Source organism: Schistocerca nitens, chromosome 7 (assembly GCF_023898315.1).
Source record: "Schistocerca nitens isolate TAMUIC-IGC-003100 chromosome 7, iqSchNite1.1, whole genome shotgun sequence".
Classification (NCBI taxonomy): Eukaryota; Metazoa; Arthropoda; class Insecta; order Orthoptera; family Acrididae; genus Schistocerca; species Schistocerca nitens.
Genome location: NC_064620.1, coordinates 358697644 through 358725236, shown reverse-complemented (window position 1 = coordinate 358725236; position 27593 = coordinate 358697644). Strand labels below are relative to the sequence as shown.

Here is a 27593-nt window from a genome sequence, read left to right as displayed (position 1 = left end):
CCAACAAGTATTTAAGAAGAAATTAAAAGAATTTCTGAATGACAACTCCTTCTACTCCGTAGAGGAATTTTTAGATATAAATTAAGAAAAACAAAAAACAAAAAAATATTAAAAAAAATAAAATAAAAATAAAAAATAAAGAAAAACAAAAAAAACACAATAAAATAAAGTTGTTATATTAACTTAAGTATGTTGTTAAATTAACCTAATTATGTCATGTATTGGAAAATTCGACTCGTTCCACATCATTACGAAATATCGTATTCATGATCCATGGAACTAGTATTAATCTAATCTAATCTAATCTAATCTAATCCACAGTGTCGTCTGCTTTGCTGTTGGCCACAGTTTGGTGCTGTCCATTCATTCTAATGGACAGCTGGTTGGTAGTCACACCAATACAGAAAGCAATGCATTAATTGCAGCACAGCTCGTAAATGACAAGGCTGCTTTCACAGGTGGCCCGGGTTTGTGACAGGACTGGAACAGGAAGTACTGGGTGGAGAGACTGGGCAGATTTCGCACCTGGGTCTTTCACAGGAAAATGATCCCTTTGGCAAGGAGATGGCATTGTTAGTGGCATAGGGATGGACAAGGATGTTGTGGAGGTTGTGTGGGTGACAACACCACTTTAGAAGGGGTGGAAAAGATCTTGTGTAGAATGTCCTCATTTCATGGCATGATGATACATTCCAGTCCAGGGTGGTATTGGGTGACAAAGAGGACACTTATTTGTGGCTGGTTCTTGAGGGCGGTGAGAAAATTTGGGGTGTGAGGGGAAATGACACAGGAGATCATTTTGTGAACCAGGTCTGAGGAATAGTGCCTGTCTGTGAAGGCATTGGTGAAGCCCTCAGCATACTGAGCCAGGGAGTTCTGGTCACTGCAGATATACCATCTCCAGGTGGCCAGGCTGTTTGGCATGTGCAAGGAATGTCAGCTGTTGAACTGCAGGTATTGTTGGTGGTTGATGGGTTTAATGTGGAAGGAGGTGTGGATGGAGCCATTGGAGAGAAGGAGATGGCACGCTGGGTTGAGGAAGACCAAATGAAGAGGATAAGAGAGAAGATGTTGAGGTTGTGAAGGAATGAAGATATTTTGTCTTGATCCTGAGTCCAATTTATGAAGATATTGTCAATGAAACTGAACCAGATCTGGGATTTGGCTAGGAAAATCTCTTCTAGATGGACACCACCTCTGTAAGTTACTCAACCTGCTGACATGTTACTTTCACCTTGGGGTACTAGTACCCAACCTTTATCCCACTCACAGTGTTCCTCCTCATCCACCCCTCATAGTGCCTGAAGCCTGCCTAGCTGACAACTTACTGCAGAACCAAAACCTTCCTGTAACATTGTTGTTAATCTTTCCATCAAAACCCTTATCTCCACAGAAGTTTCAATCCTGTTGAAAGACCTCACCTTTTCCCCTCACATGAAAAATCCTCCCACCACCCCCAAGAACCAGTCACAAAGAAGTGCTCCTTCATCACCCAGTACCACCCTGGACTGAAACAACTGAACCACATCCTTCACAAAGGCTTTGATTACCTATCATTATACCTGGAAATGAGGGACATTCTACCTGAGATCTTGCCACTCCTCTGAAAGTAGTGTTCCGTTGTCCTCCACAATATCCTAGTTCATCCCTTTGGCACTCCCAGTCCCAACCCCTCACCACAGGGATCATATCCCTGTGGACATCTCAGGTGCAAGATCTGCCTTATCCCCCCACTCACCACTTCCTGAGCCAGCATACCTGTGAAAGCAGCCTTCTCTTTTACCAGCTCTGTTGCAATCATTTCATAGCCTTTTATATTGGTATGACTACCAACAAGCTGTCCACTAGGGTGAACAGCCACCGCCAAACTGTGGCCATGAGCAAAAGCAGACCACCATGTTACACAACATGGAGATGAATGTAACATGCTTGACTTCAATAGCTACTTCACTACCTGAGCCATCCGGATCTTGCCCTCCACCACTAGCTTTCCTGAACTGCACAGACGGGAGTTATCCTTAAAACACATTCTCTGCTCCTGTAATCATCCCAGCCTCAAATTATGGAAACATACTATTCCCACACCTTCTACCCAACAGCTTCCACCTGCTCCTCTGTCCTATCACCTCCTTCACCCAACCATTTCTCCATGCTCTTCTCCTTTTCCCCTTCATTTTTCCCAACTTCCTGTCCTACAACCTCCCGACACTTCACCTATTGGCACTCTAGTCCCTGCACACTCCGCCAGACAGCACTCCTCCCTTCTACCATCTGTACATACCTATCCCTCCCAATTCCCCACCCCTTCCAGACTGCTCCTTCCATCCCACACGATAGCTGCATTCTTGCCCAAGCTGCTGAAGTTGGCGGTCCCGTGTGCGTTATGTGTGCTTGCTTATGTGAATGAATGGTGTGTATTTCTCTTTTTCTGATGAAAGCTGTGGGCAAAAGCTTATGCGTAAGTGCCTTTTAACTGTGCCTGTCTGCAACTTAAGTAGCAATATATCTTTCCCTACATTGTTGTTACATAGTCTGTCATACATCATCTGCTTGCTGTTATGGAGTTAACACTCCATCTATACAATAGGGATGCTGTTAGTGCCATAAGACTTCAATTTTCTTCATAGAACTTTATGATCTTCACAGTTAAAGTTTTCCCCAACCGATTCCTCATTCCTCCCTGAGGAAGGAATAAAAAGCTCTGAAACTATGGTAGTTTCTATTCTGCATTTATATGTATCTATTAGCAGCACTTAGAATTTTGTGTCCTGATGGTGAATACTGACCAGTTATTCTTTTTTCTTGTAGTTTGTCATGCATAACACCAAGTAACTGATGTAGAATTTGACAGCTTTTAGGTTGAATATAGAATTAAAAGTATATTCTGAACTTTAAAATCTGCTTCAACAGTGTAAATAAATGAATATAATTATCTATTTCGCGGCAATCTGATTTTTTCAATCATTCCATAGCTTTTTTGGGACCATATCAAGTAATCTGAGACTTCAGTATACCTAGGCCCTGCATAGTTCAGTGGCTCCAAAGAAAACTAAAAAAACCTGCTGATCATTTTTACTTGACTCAGTGTTCTGTCTAACAGAATGAATAACTGGATCATATAGTTCTTTTATGCCAACCTGCTGGTCTTTTATAATAGTGTTATCAGACTCCTCTTTTACATGAAGCAATTGTTTGATATACTCCAGTCAGCTAAGTAGCATTTTTGTTGTCACTATGGGAGTCTTCACATTTTCATTTCATTGTCTAAAAATTTCATGCTTTTCTTCAGGGAAATTGCTTTCAGTTTTTGTGTTTATACCCTCAGTTATATGACAACATTATTTTACTGACTTTCTTGTTTCGTTTGTTTTAAGTATCTTCTCATCTTTCACGGATTTGTTTCTTTGGGTGTCTGGTTGAATTTTACCTCACTAGCTTATTCCACTGATTTCCCATCTTAACATTTACATTCATCTACCTAATTGTTTCATCAACAAGCTGGCCTTTTCATCTCTGATTTTTCTGTGTCTCCAATGGCTTCTTGAATCTTAAGTACTTCCTTCTTTTGTCATAGTTTTGTATGCACAGAGATTACTAACCAAAGACATTAAGTACTGGGCCATTAGGGTGAGGACAATAAGAAGGAATAAAGGAAGGGTAATGATAGTAACAAGAGGGTGAGGAACACATTTTGTTCAGTTCATCTGGTGAAATCATTCACTTTGAGAATTAGTGCCAGCAAATACACTATGATCAATGAAGCTCCTAGCTACATATGAATTTCATTTTCTGCACCCATTGAAACAATGCTAAGTTAAGTCCTTGCCACATCAAAAAGTAAAGTTAATAGTCCTTAAATAATGATGGTTCATTTATTATTTTATTTTAAGAGGTTCATTAATTTGTCTTCCTCCAATTTTTATCACATTTGCACAACTTATCCTTTTGTGTTTCGTGCAAAAAGTAACTTGTCATTGCCTTTAATTTAACTTGTAATATAATATTATATTATTACTCTCTTCTGATTTCATAAATTCTTTCTTCTTTTCCATTTTCATTTGTCTTTATGCCATTCTCACTGAATCCTCTCTTTCTATATTGTTTGTTTGATATACTATTTTTAGTTTTATTTTATTCATCCATTATGTTTTATTTGTTCAAGTCTTTCTTTTATATTTTCTTCTTCCTCTTGCAGGTTTATTTCATTGTTGTTTTTTTTTCAACTGAATGGTATATTCTATTAATAGATATGTGAATTTAGAAATTCAATTTTGATATTTCTTTGTTGCTATTAGTCCTGCTGTGGTAATGCTGATGAAAGAAATAATGAATTTATTCTGTGATTTTCACATCTGTGATACAAGGCCTTGCGCTCTGTATATATTTATCCATTCATTCAGTTCGAAACAGAGTTATGTAAACTCATATGTAAGTCTACATCTACATCGATACTCTGCAAATCACACTTAAGTGTCTAGCAGTCTATCAAATTTTATCAAATAAAAAAAGAAGTAACTCCCAATACAAATTACTTGTTTACCAGTACATCATATTAGGAATTGAGGATTCCTGTTAATAAATAATGATGCCCAATGTAAATTACCTCTTTTGTTACAGTGAATAGAATGCTTTTTCTTAGAAAGTTATCAGTGTAGTCGTGTAAGTGTCTGTCAAGCATCTTAAGAGAACAGAATAGCAAATACCAGTACTATGAAGAAATACTACCAGTTTCAATGTAACAGGTTTTTTATCAGTTGTTTGAGAGGTTTCATTTATGGTTGTTCTATGTTTGTGTGGAGCATAGCAAACTTATGTTAGTAATGTAACATTCAGAAAAAGTTTGTGAATTCCAGTTAGTTCTAGTGACAGATGACTACTTCAAGTCACTCAGTAGCCCCAAAGGCTCTCCTTTATCATGCCATCCAGAGAACATGATGTATGATGAAGTGTATAATTAAACAAAAATGAGGGTTTACATCCAATGTTGCTGGAAACTTATACAACAGTAAACAAGTGAAGAAAGCGTGTGTGTGTGTGTGTGTGTGTGTGTGTGTGTGTGTGTGTGTGTGTGTGTGAGTGTGTGTGAGTGTCTTCACTCTGATGAAGTAAATTTGGGAAGTAAGTTGCAGTGTTCACAAATTTGTTTATGTGCTTATTTAATGCCTAATTCTCAAATGATAACAATAATTAAATGCATTGCAGGACTTAATGGCATAAAAGATAAAAGTCATCTATTATACATGCAACCAGTCTGCAACTATTTAATATTTAATGTATTTAATGCACTGAGGTGACAAAAGTCATGAGATACCACCTAATGTTCTTGGAGTAGTGCAGCAACTTGACATGGCATGGCCTCAACAAGTTGTTGGAAGTCTCCTGCAGTAATAATGCGCCATGCTGCCTCTATATCCGTCCACAATTGTGAAAATGTTGCCAGTGCAAGATTTTGTGCACAAACTGGCCTCTCAATTATGTCCCATAAACGTTTTATGGGATTCATGTTGGGCGATATGGGTGGCCAAACCATTCACTCATATTGCCCAGAATGTTCTTCAAACCATCTATGAACACTTATGGCTTAGTGAAATGGTGCTTTGTCATCAATTAAAATTCCATCATTGTCTGGGAACATGACATCCATGAATGGCTGAAAACCATCTCCATGTAGCAGAACATCCACAGGACCCAGCCCATTCCATGTAAACACAGCCCACATCATTATGGAGCCACCACCAGCTTGTGCAGTGTCTTGTTGATGACTAGGGTCCATTGCTTCACAGGATCCATGCCACATTGAACACTAGCATCTGCTCTTACCAACAGAAATAGGGACTCACCTGATTAGGCCATGGTTTCCCAGTCATCTAGGGTCCAATCAATATGGTCACAAGTCCAGGATAGGTGATGCAGGTGATGTGCTCTTAGCAAGGGCAGTCATGATGGTCACCTGCTACCATGTCTCATTAATGCAAAATTTCACCACACTGCCCTAATGGATATGGTTGTCAAGTGTTCCACATTGATTTTTGCAGTTATTTCATATAGTGTTGCTTGACTGTTAGCACTGCCAGCTCTATGCAAACATAACTGCTCTTGGTTGTTACAGAAGGCCGTCAGCCACTGTTTTCTCCATTGTGAGAGATAATACCTGAAATGTGATTTCTTCGCATACTCTTGACACTGTGGGTAGCAAACTATTGAATTCTCTAATAATTTTCAAAATGGCATGTCCCAAGCATCTAGCTCCAACTACCATTATGCATTCAAACTCTGTTAATTCCTGGCATGCAGCCATAAACACATTGGAAACCTTTTCAAATGAATTACCTGAGTAAAAATGACAGTTCTGCCAATGCACTGCCCTTGTATACCTTTTGTATGTTATACTATTGCAATCTGTATACATCCATATTGCTATCCCATGATTTTTTGCCACCTCAGTGTATATGTATAACAAACCTTGACTCCTGGCTTCTGGCAATTTTTCTAAGTATACCAAGGCCTCCTTGGTAACTTCCATCATCAGAGGGAATATTGGTCGAATTTTTGCTACTGTCATTGCTGGAGTCAAGAGATTTCTTGTGACTTTCCATCTGCAAAGAGAGAAAAGTGCTGATTTTAATATCCACAAAAAATTGAGGCTTTGCATTTAAAGTACATTAGCAGAAACATTCTTGCTTAGTTTACGTGTATCCAAAACTTACAGTACATGAATGATTTGTAAATATATGTTGGGGTTATTTTTATGTGCAAGTGAGCCAGATGAGGACTCTGTTGCAAGAACAATGCTGTACATTAGGTAGAATCTCATTCACAAATTTCTGAGAGCTCAAATTTCAGAATGAGTCAAGAAAAGTATTACCTCCTCCAACATACCAATATATCCCAAGCAATGACTGTAGTAGTAAGATCAGAGAAATTCAGAATCTTGCATAGGTGTGTCAACAGCCTTTCTTCCCATGTAGCATAATCATATTGAATGAGAAGAGGGGTCAAATTATTTTGGTACCCTATGTACACTACTTGACACATCATACAGTGGCTTGCAGTGCATAACTAAATGTAGGTGTATATTTTAAATTACACTTATCAGATACTTCAGAGCTACAAAATATTTGTCACAGGATAATACTTAGCTACAATTGCAACAAAAGAAGGTGTGTTTACAATGACTGTTACTATTCATTGTGCAGCTAACAAGGGTCTTTAGCTCTTGAATATTAATAAAAAATAAAATTTAGGTGAAAAGGCTAGTAAAAAAATGTTCTTAACTTTTTTTAATCACAGCATTATCTTTGTGGAGGATAGCAACAATTCAGGAACTTTTAAAAAGTTTCTTGTTTCAGACTTTGATACAGTTTTACAATAGATGAGTGACTGTTTCAGATGGTTATGACCATCTTCGGATCTCTGTGCCCAAATTTAGTATGATAGATGTATGTTAGAAAGCTGCTAAAATACAACACATAATGTCATTTGTGAATGTTTGTACTTACTCTACAACACTGTTGATTTATTATGACACAATCATAGACTTTCTTTTAACTTTGTAGTGATTCTCACTATCTTGTTTTATGTCACATGGGGCCTTATGCAGAACCTTTGCACCTGAATAAAGAACCTCTCTCCAAAACCTAGACATTTTAGTCCAATCTTCAAGCCATTTCCTGCCACCAGTCCTACACCAAAAGTTTCATAAAGCTCACTATTTGATTCTGTAGGTCTCCCTTCAGTTCATTTTATAGGTCTTTGTATAAAAATCTCAACATTTTATCATTAGTTCTTTTGGACCTACATGATAAATAAATAAAATAAATCCATCCTGCAATCTGCTCTTCCCTCTCCCATCTCGTCACATGCAGGATTATGTGCAGTATGCTAATTCCCTGCCTGCTTTGTAGTAAGCTTCCTCCTGATGCCATATTCATATTTATGTGCATTCTCCATATCATATCATTACTCATACGTTTCCCTCACTTTTTTCATGTTCACCACGACCACTACACAAGTACACAAATCTGACAACACTGTTATTGGAACACTGAAGCAAGAGAGATATAAGAGCACATGATATCATGGCATACCTTTCCTCATGCTGTACAGATGGACTTTTTCCAACTACTGGGTCAACTTCTTCATTCACTTGGAATTCATTGTCACTAAAATTGTGGAAATCTTTAACTAGAACTGTCTTTATTAGCTCCAGATCTCGCAATAAAATTGCTGGTTGATGACACTTGTAAAAACCACCATACGGATGGTCTTCCAGCTTCCTGTAAAAACCGTTATGTTCAACAGAAAAATTGAGCTGAAATTTGATGTTCAAATGTAGTTTATTGGGAAGAAATTGTTCCATTTTTACTTTTAATGACAGTATTAAAAAGGAGCTTGGTGAATCACATCAACAGAAGAAAACAATATTATATTAATGTAGCAGCTATTTTCTTTCCACATAAAAAGTTTCCATTTCTTCATAATGTAACTTCTTGAAATTAGTATCTATTAATTTCTGCAATACTTTCGTATTATGGTACTACAGTTTTTCTTCTCCTACTTACATGTACAAATCTTGATACACAGAGCTAAGGGCTTTCTTTCTTGTGATATAATCACCAATATTTCCAAAGAATAATACTGGTTTCACAAAAGGCACATCTTGTAGTTGCCAGTGCCTGTATTTCCACATCATATAAGCATAGAGTACACTTACTGTTGCCACTAAAAATAGTAAGCAATCCAATCTCCATAGTGGAAATATTTCCAACAGAGTTGCCATAGCCCACGCAGGCACTGAAATTGTTTTATGGAAGTAATTAGTACACAAGGACAGAGTGGCTTACCTATTGCAATGAAATTCAAAGTATAAATGAATTTGATAAATGGGTTCTTTAATATAAAACAACAATGGAAACAACTACATTTTTGTAGATTAATACTATAATGCAAACCCCTTGATCATAACGTACAGTGAAATGAGTAAAGACAAGCATACACAACACAATGGATGCACTGGATAGTCTATAGCCTCATTAACTAGAGGTGAATACACAGTTGATGAGTTACGTTTCACCACTGCTACTAACGTACTGCAATGTTGAACATTTTGTTAACATGACTCTTCACTGCATAACATCTCTGCAGTAAGCTATTTACAAAATAGTTAATATATTGCTGTTAACATCAAAAATGCCATAAAACAGAGTAATCGTTGTAATTCAACTGTGATGGTATACATATTTATACGCAACAGTAAATACTAATACAATATGGAAAATGTGGCAGGGGTTTATGTAGTTCCATCTATTTTATTGTTAACTATATGAAAAAGGTACCAGTGTCTGTATACAGACTAACAATGGTACGCAAGAAGAGAGGACTATCAGACTGAAGATAAACATTTGAAGCAAAAGTTAAGATACAAGCTTTTCCAAATGTTTGTTTAAACTAAAATAACTGCTCTGACTTAGAGGTGTGCATGTGAGGAAAGAAATTTCTGAACTTATACAATTAAAATGTATCATGTGCATCAGTGGTGTGCCAAAGAAAAATTATGGGTTGATCTAATGATATAGAGCAACCTTTCAACTCTCAATTGGTAACCTATGCAGACGATACCTCACTGTTATTTCTTGGTAAACAAAATGATGAGTTAACGTTGGTAGCAACTGAGGGCCTACGTCAAATAACTACTTATTTCCAAGATCAAGGTTTGAAAGTTAATATCAGTAAATCTCAGTTATTGCCATTTAAACTTACAAACTCACACCAAACCTCTATCAGTAACATAGGTGGAATGGAAGTAGTGGACACAGAAGGCTGCAGGTTTCTAGGTATTCACCTAGATGAAAATCTAAGATGGGTAAACCATATCAAATTTTTATGCAATAAAATCAGCAGTTCATTACATCTAATCAGCCAGTTAACAAAAGTAGTCCCACATCAGACATTAAAAACAATTTATTATGGAACCATTTTTGCACAGATTAATTACGGGATAGAGATATGGGGTTGTGCTGCCGACATACATATGAACAGAATATTAACCCTACAGAAAAGAGCAATCAGAATTATCCATGGATTAGGGTACAGAGATTCATGCAGGGGAATCTTTGTTCATCATAAATACCTCACAGTCTACTCACTGTATCTTTACAAATTAATTATATTTTTTGTGATACATGAAAACAAAGCAACAAAGTGCTCTGATATGCATGCCTATAATACAAGAAGTAAAGACTGCTACTACAGACAAAGAACAAAATTAAAAACAACAGACCATAGTCCATGCATTAGTGGTCAAATATGGTACAACAGATTACCGAGCTCTATAAGGTGCCACAAAGGGAACTTATTCAAAGTGAAACTGAAATATTTCTTGATTGACAAGTGTTTATATTCTTTAAGTGAATATTAATATTAAACTTATATATATATATATATATATATATATATATATATATATATATATATATATATATATATATAATAGAGGGAAACATTCCACGTAGGAAAAATATATCTAAAAACAAAGATGATGTGACTTACCAAATGAAAGTGCTGGCAGGTCGACAGACACACAAACAAACACAAACATACACACAAAATTCAAGCTTTCGCAACAAACTGTTGCCTCATCAGGAAAGAGGGGAAGGAGAGGGAAAGACGAAAGGATGTGGGTTTTAAGGGAGAGGGTAAGGAGTCATTCCAATCCCGGGAGTGGAAAGACTTACCTTAGGGGGAAAAAAGGACAGGTATACACTCGCACACACACACATATCCATCCACACATATACAAACACAGACAGACAGACACATATACAGACACACGCCTGTGTGTATATATGACTGTACTAAACTTGTAAAAAAAAGCTATGACGCTTGCAAAAGACACCAGTTGGTGTCTCCATGCAAAAAAAAAAAAAAAAAAAAAAAAAAATACAATAAATACAAACAATAAACAAGATGTGTGTGTGTGTGTGTGTGTGTGTGTGTGTGTGTGTGTGTGTGTGTGTGTGTGTGTTTCTCAGTGTCACTCCACTGCAGTAAATATATTCTACATTTTAACTGCTGAGATTGTTTATATAGACACACGTGTTCCTTTTGCAGCATTCTGAAAAGTCTACAGCAGTCATGAAACCCTGGTGAATAGGCACAGCTAATTCTGTATTCACTGTTGAGACATGACAGAGCTATTTTCTTTCTGAAATGCAGTAGAATAAATCATTCTTGAGAAGAACTACATTTATAAATTGAAAATGATCAAGGCTGTAAATGCATCCAAGATTTTTCCTCATCCATATTGTTTCTATGAGATTATATTTTAGGTTATAAAAATTTCAATATCAGTTTGTCACTTTTTGTTGTTGTAGTTAGAACTGTTCTTCGTTAACACTACATTTACAACATTCATCAGTGTCTAAATCAGACAGGCTAATATGATATCTTACAGCTGCATAAGCTCCAAACACAAAATTCCTCAGTATATGGGTGGATGAACACTTGAGATGGGAAAAGCATCTAGAAGTTTTGAGTAAAAAATTAAGTAAATGCTGTTATGTGCTAAGAATGCTTCGGGAATGCTACAACACTGAATCATTGCTGTGTGCCTACTATGCTTACATGAACAGTTTGCTTAGATATGGTGTGATCTTCTGGGGAAATACAGGTACAGCAAAACAAGCTTTCAAACTTCTAAAAAGGTCTATTAGAATAATGTAAGTGGCTCCCTGCAGAGTGTCATGTAGGGAAATATTTAAAGAATTTAAAATAATGACTCTTCGTGGCTTATACATCTATGAATGTGTATGCTATCTGAAAACACACCAGGAATTTTCAACATTAAATAATCAGGTTCATAGCCATGAAACAAGGAACATGGATGATTTTCACAGAGACACCCACAAAGAAGCACTCTGCCAAAAAAAGTATAAACTACCAGCCCAAAATACTTTTAAGTGCATTGCCTTCTACAATTAAAAAAATTAAAAAATTTCATAAATTCAAGATAGATCATAAACAATTTTTACTAGCACATAGTTTTTATAGCACTGAAGAATATCTGAATATGGAAAAGTAATATTATTTATATATACTGATATAAAATATTTGTATTTATTATCCAAGTTTTTGAAACAAATTAAAGATAAGAAACTATATTGTAATTGACTACATCCATACAATGTATATTGTTAACAGATGAATAAAGAGATTGATTGATTGACTGAGTATGTCATTGAATAAATGGATATAATTCCTTATTCACTTTTTATAGATGACAAAATTGTCCTTTATGCTCTGCAGTAGAATAAACTATTCATCACATGCACACACAATTATATATGTACACAAAGCACCTTGCGTCAAGACTAGTGTATTGCATTGACGTGCATAAAAAATACAGTGATATACTGAGAGACATCAGGCTATCATGTCCGCTGTAGACTCTGCAGAACACTATAAATGTGTCGTTAGAGAAGAACAGTTCTAACACCAACAGGAAAAAAGTGCAAATTGGTCCTGAAATTTTTATAGTCTAAAATGTGATGTCATAGAAACAAGACGGTAAGAAAAGATTTTGACGAATTTATGGATTTGATCATTTTTATTAAAAAAGATATTCAAATGATGACACGTAAAAAAGTATCAAAATATTCGCACTTATTTGTCGTTGCTGCCACACCACTACCAGGTTCACAACGATCTGCACGATGTTTACGTAATCGATTTAAGAACAATGTCATCTGCGGTTGAAAGGTGAAAAGCAATATTCCCAGGAAAGATCAATAATCGTTACTGTACGTTGTAGAGTTGTGATCGGTATACGTAGTTATCACATCGCGCGGCGCGGCGAAACGTCGCCCGCAGCGCTTGCTACTTTCCCGCTGCTTACCTGCCGGCGCGCTGCGGCGGATCGCGCGTTGTGAGTGTCGGCGGCGAGTGGCAGCCAACGGCGGACGGATTGCCGTCGAAAGCGAGGTCCCAGGGTCAGGCTGGGCTCCGGATCGCTGCCAATTGTTCCCAATTATTGTTAGGGACGGTGGCGGAATTACGGCGATATGTGCCAGCCATGACCCGGTCGCTCCCGCCGGCTGTCTCCCTGGCTCGCCTCGCGGGCACACAGCCGCACCGCACGCCCGGGTCCCGCTTCCGGAGCCTGTAATTGGCGCGCAGCGGGCGGTTAATAACAGCCTCGCGATCCATTGAGTCGCACTCACACCCGACTTTTTTTTTTCACTTTCTCTTTAAACGTCACCTCTGTCGTTGTTGAGGAATCGGGTATGATTCTGTAGTTTTTATGAGGCTGATGCATAAGTTCGTACCGTTTTTGTTTTGCATGTTGGTATTACTGGTGAAACAGTTTGTTTATCGATTGTCAGTTTTTATTTGTAGTTCACCGCTGCTAGTTATGTTTACTTGAGCGCTGAAAGACCTGAGTCGAAACAAGGTCCCGGGAGTAGGCAACATTCCATTAGAACTACTGACGGCCTTGGGAGAGCCAGTCATGACAAAACTCTGCCATCTGGTGAGCAAGATGTGTGATACAGGCGAAATACCCTCCGACTTCAAGAAGAATATAATAATTCCAATCCCAAAGAAAGCAGATGTTGACAGATGTGAAAATTACCGAACTATCAGTTTAATAAGTCACAGCTGCAAAATACTAACGCGAATTCTTTATAGACAAATGGAAAAACTGGTAGAAGTCGACCTCGGGGAAGATCAGTTTGGATTCAGTAGAAATGTTGGAACACGTGAGGTAATACTGACCTTACGCCTTATCTTAGAAGAAAGATTAAGGAAAGGCAAACCTACGTTTCTAGCATATGTAGACTTAGAGAAAGCTTTTGACAATGTTCACTGGAATACTCTCTTTCAAATTCTAAAGGTGGCAGGGGTAAAATACAGGGAGCGATAGGCTATTTACAATTTGTACAAAAACCAGATGGCAGTTATAAGAGTCGAGGGACATGAAAGGGAAGCAGTGGTTGGGAAGGGAGTGAGACAGGGTTGTAGCCTCTCCCCGATGTTATTCAATCTGTATATTGAGCAAGCAGTAAAGGAAACAAAAGAAAAATTCGGAGTAGGTATTAAAATTCATGGAGAAGAAGTAAAAACTTTGAGGTTCGCCGATGACATTGTAATTCCGTCAGATACAGCAAAGGACTTGGAAGAGCAGTTGAACGGAATGGACAGTGTCTTGAAAGGAGGATACAAGATGAACATCAACAAAAGCAAAACGAGGATCGTGGAATGTAGTCGAATTAAATCGAGTGATGCTGAGAGAATTAGATTAGGAAATGAGACACTTAAAGTAGTAGAGGAGTTTTGCTATTTGGGGAGCAAAATAACTGATGATGGTACAAGTAGAGAGGATGTAGACTGGCATTCGCAAGGAAAGCGTTTCTGAAGAAGAGAAATTTGTTAACATCGAGTATAGATTTAAGTGTCAGGAAGTCGTTTCTGAAAGTATTTGTATGGAGTGTAGCCATGTATGGAAGCGAAACATGGACGATAAATAGTTTGGACAGGAAGAGAATAGAAGCTTTCGAAATGTGGTGCTACAGAAGAATGCTGAAGATAAGGTGGGTAGATCACATAACTAATGAGGAGGTATTGAATAGAATAGGGGAGAAGAGGAGTTTGTGGCACAACTTGACAAGAAGAAGGGACTGGTTGGTAGAACATGTTCTGAGGCATCAAGGGATCACAAATTTAGCATTGGAGGGCAGCGTGGAGGGTAAAAATCGTATAGGGAGACCAAGAGATGAATACATTACGCAGATTCAGAAGGATGTAGGTTGCAGTAAGTACTGGGAGATGAAGAAGCTTGCACAGGATAGAGTAGCATGGAGAGCTGCATCAAACCAGTCTCAGGACTGAAGACCACAACAACCACAGTTATGTTTACATTCTATCGTTTGTCTTTAGGAGATACTGACAAGGGAACCTCCCCATCCCCATCGCACCCCTCTGAGATTTAGTTATAAGTTGGCACAGTGGATAGGCATTGAAAAACTGAACACGGTTCAATCGAGAAAACAGGAAGAAGTTGTGTAGAACTATGAAAAAAATAAGCAAAATATACAAACTGAGTAGTCCATGCGCAAGATAGGCAACATCAAAGATAATGTGAACTCAGGAGCGCCGTGGTCCTGTGGTTAGCGTGAGCAACTGGGCAACGAGAGGTGTTTGGATCAAGTATTGCCTCGAGTGAAAAGTTTAATTTTTTATTTTCGGACAATTATTATCTGTCCGTCCGTTGCGAGGTAACTGCCCCGTAGTATGGGGACGCTACACCTAAGCAAACATCGAAACACACGACGTCAGTCGACTACAGCGCACGGAAGAGAGAATATTCCTGCTAACGAGGCTCCCTGGCTGGCAGTTGACTGTTCGCTACTTTGGACGAGAGTTCATTAAAGACGTGAGATGTATTGCGTGGGCAATATGAATCCATCAAATATAGCTCGCGACTTCAATAACAAGGTCAATGAATATTTTCCGAACTGTAAGGAATCGGAAAGTTCCTTAAGGGATCGAACGATTGTCGAGCATTTGTATGATTATTTCCTACATTTGTTGATAAACAATACGTGTGGTGATGACGATACTTTGCTGATTGCTACGGGGCTGTATGTACTAGATGATGAGATTGTTGACGATCCATACGAAGAACACGAAGAGGAAATACGACTTCAATCTGATGGTATTTCTTTGGGTTACATGAAGGAAATGCTCCAATACATGTTACTGTCCAAACCAATTAAAAGACGCAAATATAGATTATGGAGTGAAGTAACAAATAAATTTAAGAAATTTAAAGGGATGGAGGAAAAAAGCACAATTAAATATTGCAAAGAAGTCGTGGAACGAGGTGGAACCCGAAGACAGAAGTTCAGTGAACTAGAAAACCATGTGTACCGACAATTTATTAAAGCCAGAAATGAATTAAGTGCAGTGCATGATACATACCTACAGATTTGGGGATTGCATTACGCTAAACAAATCGGCCTGGACTTCAAGGCTTCATCTATTTGACTTGTCACGTTCAAAAGAAAATACAAAATTACGAGCAGGAAGATTACGAAATATGTAAGCAAGAACTACGCGAATAAACTGGAAGAACTATTAGAGTGTTCCAAGACGTTTGTTACAGAAACTAACGTCAGATTCCAACAGTATGAAGACGCATATATTATCACCACAAATTCGTCCGGTTTTAACTATGAAATGAAATCGACCCGCACGTTATCGTTCGTTGGAGAAGGCGACACGGAATGTACTGTAGACCAGCTGCATGCCACTTCACATAGTTATACCATACAATATGCTCTGAACAAAGCAGGATTTCTTTTACCTACATTTTATTTATGTTTGCAGGAAAGAAATGGTGTATTTGGACCGCAAGTTCAGCAACAGGTGAATAGGGTACCTGCGTAAACGCCGTATGTCATTGTGAATTGCAGTGCGTCAGGAAAAATGGGGAAAAGACTACTGAAAGACTTTAATGAACGTGTGATTGCTCCTTACGCGGACAAAGATTTTGCCTTACTCCTTGACAGCTATACAGGACAGAAGGATCAGGCATTGTACAATTTTAGTGTGGAAGTAGACGTGATTACCATTCCTCCAGGTTGTACACCTCTTGTGCAACCGTTAGATGTGTTTGGTTTTCGGCAAGTGAAATACTTTGTGAAAAGATTCTATGATTTTGCGAAGCTGCACAGGTACACAGAGCAGTATTGTTTACGTGATCGTGTGTCAATTATCAAAGTTCAGGCACTCACACATAATCAACTTCGCTCTCCAAAATTCCAGGACATGTTCAGATTTCCTTGGACATATGCAGGATTTGACGGTCTACATACAGAAAAATATGAAAACGTTAAAAACATATGTTTTGACAGACCACAGGGAAAACTGTGCGACTGTGAAACTGTTGCATTCGTTTGTTGCAAAAAAATGGTTCAAATGGCTCTGAGCACTATGGGACTTAACATCTATGGTCATCAGTCCTCTAGAACTTAGAACTACTTAAACCTAACTGACCTAAGGACATCACACAACACCCAGTCATCACGAGGCAGAGAAAATCCCTGACCCCGCCGGGAATCGAACCCGGGAACCCGGGCGTGGGAATCGTTTGTTGCAGTTTATGTGACAAACTCTTATGTTTTCATCACTTTTTGGGAGTGATTATCACATCCACAAGAAAACCTAAATCGGGCAAGGTAGAAGAATCTTTTTACCCATTCACCAAGTGTACAAGTTAGGTGGGTCGACAACATATTCCTGTCATGTGACGCATATGCCGTCACCAGTGTCGTATAGAATATATCAGACGTGTTTTCCTGTGGAGGAATCGGTTGACCTATGACCTTGCGATCAAATGTTTTCGGTTCCCATTGGAGAGGCACGTTCTTTCGTCTACTAATCGCACGGTTTTGCGGTGCGGTTGCAAAACACAGACACTAAACTTATTACAGTGAACAGAGACGTCAATGAACGAACGGACAGATCATAACTTTGCGAAAATAAAGAATCTAAACTTTTCACTCGAGGGAAGACTTGAACCAAGGACCCCTCCTTCCGCCGCTGCTCACGCTAACCACGGGACCACGGCGCTCCTGAGTTCACAGTATCCTTGATGTTGCCTATCTTGCGCATGGACTACTCAATTTGAAAATTTTGCTTATTTTTTTCATAGTTCCACACAACTTCTTCCTGTTTTCTCGATTGATCTGTGTTCAGTTTTTCAAGGCCTATCCACTGCGCCAACTTATAACTAAATCTGACGGGGGTGCGATGGGGAGGTTCCTTGTGAGTGGAGCTGTGGACGCTAGAAAATGGAGTGTCGAGTGGAGAAATCGGAACATACCCATTCGACAGAGCGGTTCTTAATTAGTGTAGTGCGACATTAGTGATAAATTTAGGAATTTATTACAAACCCCTACGTATCACCCTCATCGGGATCGGGATCGGGAGAATAAGATTAGAATAATATATTACTCCACGCACAGAGACATTCAAACAATCGTTCTTCCCGCGCTCCATACGTGAATGGATCGGGAAGGAACCCTAATAACCGGTACAATGGGACGTACCCTCCGCCATGCACCCTATGGTGGTTTGCAGAGTATAGATGTAGATACAGACTCGCTTTATTGGCATGTATAACAGGGACAGTAAAACGTAAAGAATAACCGGTACTCCAGCAGCAAATCAATGGCGCTGCTGCGTGGTGGCAGCTGTCAGCGCGGGCCATCTGCATCTACATCTACATGGATACTCTGCAAATCACATTCAAGTACCTGGCAGAGGGTTCATCGAACCACCTTCACAATTCTCTATTATTCCAATCTCGTATAGCCCGCGGAAAGAATGAACACCAATATCTTTCCGTACGAGCTCTGATTTCCCTTATTTTATCGTGGTGTTCGTTCCTCCCCATGTAGGTCGGTGTCAACAAAATATTTTGGCATTCGGAAGAGAAAGTTGGTGATTGGAATTTCGTGAGAAGATTCCGTCGCAAGGAAAAACGCCTTTCTTTAAATGATTTCCAGCCCAAATCCTGTATCATTTCTGTGACACTCTCTCCCATATTTCGCGATAATACAATACGTGCTGCCTTTCTTTGAACTTTTGCAATGTGCTCCGTCAGTCCTATCTGGTAAGGACCCCACACCGCGCAGCAGTATTCTAAAAGAAGACGGGCAAGCGTAGTGTAGGCAGTATCCTTAGTAGGTCTGTTACATTTTCTAAGTGTCCTGCCAATAAAACACAGTTCTGGGGTAGCCTTCCCCACGTTATATATGTGTTCCTTCCAATTTAAGTTTTTCGTAATTGTAATAACTAGGTATTTAGTTGAATTTACGGCTTTTAGATCAGACTGATTTATAGTGTAACCGAAGTTTAACGAGTTCCTTTTGGCACTCATGTGGATGAACTGACACTTTTCGTTATTTAGGGTCAACTGCCACTTTTCGCACCATTCAGATATCTTTTCTAAATCGTTTTGCAGTTTGTTTTGATCTTCTGATGACTTTATTGGTCTATAAACGACAGCGTCATCTGCAAACAACCGAAGACGGCTGCTCAGATTGTCTCCAAAATCGTTTATATAGAAAAGGAACAGCAAAGGGCCTATAACACTACCTTGGGGAACGCCAGAAATCACTTCTGTTTTACTCGATGACTTTTCGTTAATTGCTACGAACTGCGACCTCTCTGACACCTCTATGACCAGCGCTGTGCTGTCGATGCTACTATCTTCCTCTTTTACTGTCCCCCTTAATACATATCGATGAGATGATTACTGCGCTAGACTAATTTGGGTCAACTCTGTCGAATGCTGTAAAAATAATTTTGTTTGTAACAAGAAACAAAGCGACGGTTTCCAGCGACACTTGGTGTTGCACGAAAGACGTGATTAGCAGTATTTCTTTGAGCTGGCTCGAGTTGCCAATTCAACAACGAAATTGCAAATATCTGCTTAAACATCAGGGAAAATGCGCCAGTTGACTATTGGGAGGGATATATATGTAGCCTTTGTTTCAGGCCGAACTTCTCGATATTTTCGCTGAACTTCTTAATTATAGCCCAATTTCTTTAACTTCTAATTAGTAATTTACACACTACGAATAATGTATGAAGGTCAGATAACATCTGATCTTTATTATACATCAAACTGAAACAAGTCCAACTCCTGTATAGTGTTCGTAGTCAGTCTAGCAGAATGCGGGCGGGCCTTATCGTGGACGACCATCACTTCACGCAGTCTTCCTGATGACTGTTCTTGAACTGCGCCTGCAAGGCGTCTCAGTTGTTGACAATAACTGTCAGCATCGAGGAACCAATTCGTAGTTCGCCGCACCGTCGCTGTTGCACCAAATGCATAACATTATCCTTTGTGGATGCGCGCAGGCCTTTGTACCGGGAGCTGCTGCTTTGTCTGAGCTCAATCATTCCTTTCTTTTCCTTATGTTAGCATAAAGACATCATTTCTCGCCACCAGTAACTATACGGGATAGGAATGGTAGGTGTTATTTACGAGCGAATAGTTGATGAGCAAGCAGAGATGCTTATATGGCCACGCGTTGCTTTTTGTGATTTTGGTTTGCATGCAAATGTCATACGATGTTGAAATGATCACAGCTTATCATACTTGCCATTTGTCGAGAACACCGACGTCGATCATTGTGGATTAATGAGTTTAAACGAACTTCGTCAAATCCTGAAGGTCTTCCTGAACACGGAGAGTCACTAATGTCAAAACGATCCTCCTTAAAACGACAAAACCATTTTCTTGCCGTGCTCTGCTCAATGGAGTTATCTCCATACACGCCGCAAATGTTTCTGGTTGCCTCCGTTGCTGTCACCCCTCTACTGAATTCAAACAGAACAATATGCCATTTTGCTTTTGATGAAAAAAAAAAAAAACGTAACCTTCCGTCGGCACTGGGAGTCATATGAAAGGTCTGATGAGCAGTGCTTCTTTCGCCTGACTCCAGCTACACATTGCGAAATCAAGACTGCAAATATTCGACGAAACATCGGACAAAATGCGCCTGAAGACTCTTAGGAGGGACATTCAGTGTACATGACATTTAACTTGAGACAGCCAGATATCTCGAAAACGACACAAAATGATGATTAGTGAAGGGGACATTTGTCTGTGTTACAACTGGAAACCTCCTACCCACCTCTCCTGTTTGGACGGAGTCAAATTTGCTTTTTCAAGTGGGAATCCACCCCCCCTTTTTTTTATTCGGATTCTTCACTAAAACTATGTAATGTTTATTCACACCATCGTTATATCAAGTCTCCACCGACGTATTTGATTCTACATGTCATTTACGATATAAATTTAAAGGTTGGAATTAATGTTCGAAATTTACTTTTGCGTTGCAGATTTGTACAGTACAATATGATTAGCCGTTTCACTGTCTGGTTAGACGCTACGTTTAGCGTGATCCAGGAACAAAAACGTAGATGTAATATATGAAGATGGTATCTGTTATTTCGGACATGTCCGAAAGAACAGATACCATCTTCATATAGTTAAAACTAACCGGTCATTGACCTTGTTCTTCCGTGCTGGATGCACACGCATTGTCCGAACTCTGACGGGACTCGGTAAGATTGTCTGCCGCGAGTAATGAGTGTAATGGGCAGGGGCACTACGAATGTGGTGTGTGGACATTAAGTTGGAAATGTGGGTCTCACGGGGAGCATGAAAGGGATAAATTCCTGCAGTCGCACTATCGTCTGTGCCCTCGGTGGCTCAGATGGATATAGCGTCTGCCACGTAAGCAGGAGATCCCGGGTTCGAGTCCCAGTCGGGGCACACATTTTCAGCTGTTCCCGTTGATGTATATCAACGCCTGTCGACAGCTTAGGGTCCTGATGTCATTATCATTTCAGTAGATGTAATAGTTTTCTGTTCCCATCGGGATGTTTGATATTGGTGAGTCCCCTGGCCCCTCACCATCGGGGTGCTTGATAACGAGAGTCTCCTTGGCTCCTGGCACTGGGGTGCTTGATTTCGGTGCGTATCCGCGGAAAGTGCGCCTATCACTATCTTCTCATGGACATTTTACATTAATAGAATGGTTGTGGTTTGTGTTCCGCCGGTAGCCACGTAGCGACCATCGCGAGAGTTACGTTGGTTGGATGGAAATAAACACCTAAATCATCTTGATGGCAAGGTTCGAGATCGGTTACCGAAATCAAGCACTCTGATGGTTTTGGGACTCTCCACAATCGACACTGTAGGGATCAGAAAACTACGTTATCATACAGGTAGCTTATTTGCCAGAATGATCAATGTCTAGCCATATTGTTGAGGCTTTCGTGGCCACTTGTTGACAAACTGCCTATTGGCTTCTGTCTCGGGTTCTTCGGCCGACGTTCATCTAATGATTTTTCTGACGTTTCGCCAGCACGAGTGGCTGGCATTGTCAAAGCTTCACCCTCCATTGCCGGTGGTGAACTGGAGCCGAGCTCGCGGGCGCAGACTATATGTACCTGGCGCGCCAACGTCCGAGGGCTTCTCCGCGGTCATTTCCGGTGCGGTTCTCCTCTTGCTACCTGCGACGGTCGTTCGCTGCAGTACGGGAAGCCAGGATCCGTTGACCTTAAGGGTTTCCTCTTTCTTGTTCAAACTGTTCGCGTGTTTTTGTATTTCTACAGCTTCTCTGAACAAGCGCGTGTGATAGTGGTTCTCTACAGCCAGAACTTCCGTGTCGGCGAATTTTATTACGTGGTCAGTCTCATTCAGTGCGTGTTCTGCCACGGCCGATTTCTCCACCTGCCCCAACCTGCAATGTCGCTTATGCTCCTTGATCCTGGTGTTAATGGATCGTCCAGTCATCCCGACATAAACTTTTCCACATGTGCATGGTATGCGGTATATTCCCGACGTAATAAAATTCGCCGACACGGAAGTTCTGGCTGTAGAGAACCACTATCACACGCGCTTGTTCAGAGAAGCTGTAGAAATACAAAAACACGCGAACAGTTTGAACAAGAAAGAGGAAACCCTTAAGGTCAACGGATCCTGGCTTCCCGTACTGCAGCGAACGACCGTCGCAGGTAGCAAGAGGAGAACCGCACCGGAAATGACCGCGGAGAAGCCCTCGGACGTTGGCGCGCCAGGTACATATAGTCTGCGCCCGCGAGCTCGGCTCCAGTTCACCACCGGCAATGGAGGGTGAAGCTTTGACAATGCCAGCCACTCGTGCTGGCGAAACGTCAGAAAAATCATTAGATGAACGTCGGCCGAAGAACCCGAGACAGAAGCCAATAGGCAGTTTGTCTAGCCATATTACTTATATTGTAACGCGCAAGTACCGTTTTAACATAAATATCAACCGTTAGAACCCAAAGGTTTACATTTACATCTTAAATGAAACAGATAATCAAATGCATCGTTCCTTAACTGCAAAAACTGGCGCACTTGATATTTGTCGATTACAGCGCCATCTGCCACGAGCGGGAAACAATTGTTTAAGTAAAACGCACATATTTTTTTGGCGTAGAATCCAAATATGCAATAGAAATATGATGGGGTGTGGGTGGGGTCCCATTTTAAAATACTAAAATGACCATGCCCATGCAGGAGGTATGGTTAAGAGGTAGCCATTTGTAACACAGACAAATGTCCCCTTTATTAGTATTAAATTATCACTTACAACATTTTCTTCATACGATGCGTCGTTTTCGAGATAATTAGTTCTCCCAATTTAAAACGAACACCCTGTATGTGCATGGCGAGCCGCTGTGTGTGATGTCCTTAGGTTAGTTAGGTTTAAGTAGTTCTAAGTTCAAGGGACTGATGACCTCAGATGTTAAGTCCATAGTGCTCAGAGCCATTTGAACCATTTGTACGTGCATGCGGCATTTTGCTGTTGCCTGTTAATTGGTTTTGCAGGCACGTATTATGGAAAGGAAAGTGTACATGCGGAGCAAAGAACAATGGGGAATCATTCCAGCGACGACACGGGCCGCATATTGGGACACTGCCATTAGCGATCTTGACAGAGGACAGATTTCTGTTGCTCCTTGACATGGACAAATTCGAGATACGCGATCTGTTATTGTTTACAGTATTCAGATTCATCCGAAGATGGTTAACAGCTTTAGCCGAAACTTAAAATCAATAAAAATAATAAACTGCGATCTTGACCGCTAAAGGATTTTTTTCTGAATCAAGTAACAGTAAAGGACAGATTGTTATGGTACGGCGTCATGGAGCGATCATCTCCGAAACGGCGAAGCTGGTCGGCTGTTGGCGTGCTACTGTTGTGAGCTTCTATGTAAGGTGGTTGAGGAGCGGTGAAACGACGAGCAGGTGACAATGTGCTGGACGCCCGTACCTCACCACAGAATGTGGAGGTCGGAGGATTACCCACTCTGTAAAGCAGGGTAGGAGGTGACTTGACGACAGAACGCAATGCTGATGCAGGCACAGGTTTTCCGGAGCACGCTGTCCAGCGCACATTGTTTGCAATGGGGTCCGCAGTATTCGACCGCTAGAATTGGATTGGATCGATTTGGGGGAAGAGACCAAACAGTAAGGTCATCGGTCTCATCGGATTAGGGAAGGAAGTCGACCGTGCCCTGTGAAAGGAACCATCCCGGCATTTGCCTGAAGCGATTTAGGGAAATCACGGGAAACCTAAATCAGGATGGCCGGACGCGGGATTGAACCGTCGTCCTCCCGAATGCGAGTCCAGTGTGCCAACCACTGCGCCACCTCGCTTGGTCGACGGCTAGGAGTTTCCAGATTGACCCAGCGACATCGTCAATTACAACTTCAGTTGACACAGGATCATCAGGCTTGGGCCGTGGACCAATGGAAACGTGAAGTCTGGTCTAACGAATCACGTTTATTGTTTCACCAGGTTGATGGTCTCGTCCGAATGTACACCGTCATTCAGGCGAACGGCTGGTGGGACCTGCGGAGCGCCGAGAATGCAGGCCAGTAAGGGCAAGTTTATGCTATGAGTGTCTTCCATCTGGGCTTCCATGGGATCTTTGCTAGTATTCGAAGGCCCCATGCACATTATTGCATATCACCAGCATCACTTCATGTTTGATGTCTTCCCCAACGGCGATGGCATCTTCCAGAAGGAAGGCCAGAATTGTGCATATCAGTGAACTCACATTGATACGTTGGTAACTACACTACTGGCCATTAAAATTGCTACACCATGAAGACGTGCTAGAGACGCGAAATTTTATCGACAGGAAGAAGATGCTGTGATACGCAAATGATTAGCTTTTCAGAGCATTCACACAAGGTTGGCGCCGGTGGCGACACCTACAACGTGCTGATATGAGGAAAGTTTCCAACCGATTTCTCGTACACAAACAGCAGTTGACCGGCGATGCCTGGTGAAACGTTGTTGTGTTGCCTCGTGTAAGGAGGAGAAATGAGTACCATCACGTTTCCGACTTTGGCAAAGGTCGGATTGTAGCCTATCGCGACTGCGGTTTATCGTATCGCGACACTGCTGCATACATTGCTCGAGATCCAATGACTGTTAGCAGAATATGGGAACGGTGGGTTCAGGAGGGTAATACGGAACGCCGTGCTGGATCCCAACGGCCACGTATCACTAGCAGTCGAGATGCAGGCATCTTACCCACATGGCTGTAACGGATCGTGCAGCCACGTCTCGTTTCCTGAGTCAACAGATGGGGACGTTTGCAAGACAACAACCATCTGACGAACAGTTCGACGACGTTTCCAGCAGCATGGACTATCAGCTCGGAGACAGCATCATGATGGTCGCATCCGCGCTTGGCGACATTGCGATGAAGGCACATTGGAAGCGTGTATTCGTCATCGCCATACTGGCGTATCACCCAGCGTGATGGTATGGGGTGCCATTGGTTACACGTCTCGGTCACCTCTTGTTCGCATTGACGGCACTTTGAACAGTGGACGTTACATTTCAGATGTGTTACGACCCATGGCTCTACCCTTCATTCGATTCCCGCGAAACCCTACATTTCAGCAGGATAATGCACGACCGCATGTTGCAGGCCCTGTACTGGCCTTTCTGGATACAGAAAATGTTCGACTGCTGCCCTGGCCAGCACACTCTCCAGATCTCTCACCAACTGAAAACGTCTGGTCAATGGTGGCCGAGCAACTGGCTCGTCACAATACGCCAGTCACTACTCGTGATGAACTGTGGTATCGTGTTGAAGCTGCATGGGCAGCTGTACCTGTACACGCCATCAAAGCTCTGTTTGACTCAATGCCCAGGCGTATCAAGGCCGTTATTACGGCCAGAGGTGGTTGTTCTGGATACTGATTTCTCAGGATCTATGTACCCAAATTGCGTGAAAATGTAATCACATGTCAGTTCTAGTATAATATATTTGCCCAATGAATACCCGTTTATCATCTGCATTTCTTCTTGGTGTAGCAATTTTAACGGCCAGTAGTGTAAATTCGCCTGCTGTGAGCCCGATGGAACACATCTGGGACGCTGTCGCTCGGGCACCAACTCTGCGCCCACAAAACATTCATAATTACGAGGGGCATCCAATAAGTGACGCAAACGCCTTTTCTCAAGGCCAAATTCGTTGAAAAAAATGCGAAATTTGTTCTGCGACATCGTGGAATACTTCCACTTCAGCCCCTATAGTTTCATGAATTCAGATAGCGTCGCTATAAGTAGCCTTCAAAATCGCGTCAGTAACGGAGGTGTATTTCATGGAGGGACCCATCATTCAGTTTCTTTTGGCGGAAAAGAAGAGCATCGCAGATATGCACAGTCGCTTGCAGAATGTCTACGAAGACTCCGCAGTGAACAAAAGCACGGTGAGTCGGTGGGTGAGGCGCCTATCATCATCACGACAAGGTCGCGCAAACCTGTCCATATCTCCCGCGTGCCGGCCGGCCGCACACAGCTGTGACTCGTGCAATGTTGGAGGAACTTGAGCGTGGTCGTCGCCACGAAAATGCAAACGAACTTTTCCTTCTCCATGACAACTCAACGTTCAGACAAGTCTGCGCACCTGGGAGTAACTCACAAAACTTCATTGGACTGCTCTTCCTACAGCCCGGATCTCGCACCTTCCGACTTCCATTTTCTTTGCCTAATGAAGGATGCACTCGGCGGGAAGCAGTACGTGGATGATGGAGAGGGTTACTAATGGAGCGCTATCTCCGATGTCGACCAGTAGAATGGTACCATGTGGGCATAGAGGCCTTCCCAATAAGGTGACCTAACGCCGTCGCCTTGAACGGAGATTATGTTGAAAATGTAGATTAGATTAGATTAGATTAGTACTTGTTACATAGATCATGAATACGACACTTCGTAGTAGTGGAAAGTCATTTGGACGATATGAAATACCTGTAAGATTCTATAGAGGTTATGCGAAAGAAATTGCTCTTCTTCTAGCTCCCTGTAATGGACTGGCCTGCACTGAGTCCTGACCTGAAACCTATAGAGCACCTTTGGGATGTTCTGGAGCGCCGACTTCGTGCCAGGCCTCATCGACCGACATCGATACCTCTCCTCCGTGCAGCGCTCCGTGACGAATGGGCTGCCATTCTCCAAGAAACCTTCCAGCGCCTGACGGAACGCATGCCTGCAAGAGTGGAAGCTGTCACCAAGGTTAAGGGTGGGCCAACACCATATTGAATTCCAGCATTACCGATGGAGGGTGCCACGAATTTGTAAGTCATTTTCAGCCAGGTGTCCCGATACTTTTGGTCACATAGTGTAATAAGTTTTTTTAATAATTATTTTTTATCAATACTTCCATTGTATTTTACTATGACACAAAACATACTGATGTCACATACCTCCACAATAACGAAAGATAAAGGGAAAAAGCAGCAGAATATTGGATCGGAAGAGGGGTCGCAAAAATTTGAAGTTGTACTCTTACCCACTACGCTACCGTCACAATTCTGTCTAATATCCGCAAGAGGAGCGATGAGTAGCGGCAAAATTTTAACCGTCTTTTTTTCGGAAACTACTTAGTGTTTCCGCCTAAAAAATTAGAAGTCCCTTATTTTATCGTTTCTCTCACCGTGGGAAGTTTCTTTGGTGTGTGCCGTG

The 27593-nt window shown here is 41.1% G+C and overlaps 1 protein-coding gene across 1 annotated transcript in view; it reads right to left on the bottom strand.

Annotated features, from left to right (window-relative positions):
• LOC126195255 (probable cytochrome P450 6a13) overlaps positions 1-12941 on the bottom strand; it is an 82555-nt gene extending 69614 nt beyond the window's left edge. Inside the window, exons 1-4 of the mRNA XM_049933781.1 lie at positions 12893-12941; positions 8562-8793; positions 8088-8276; positions 6463-6596 (exon numbers count right to left, since the gene is read on the bottom strand). Of these exons, the coding sequence (XP_049789738.1) occupies positions 6463-6596; positions 8088-8276; positions 8562-8779 (541 nt within the window). The 5' untranslated portion in view covers positions 8780-8793; positions 12893-12941. The remainder of the gene's footprint in view (positions 1-6462; positions 6597-8087; positions 8277-8561; positions 8794-12892) is intronic.
• Positions 12942-27593: the final 14652 nt, after the last annotated feature.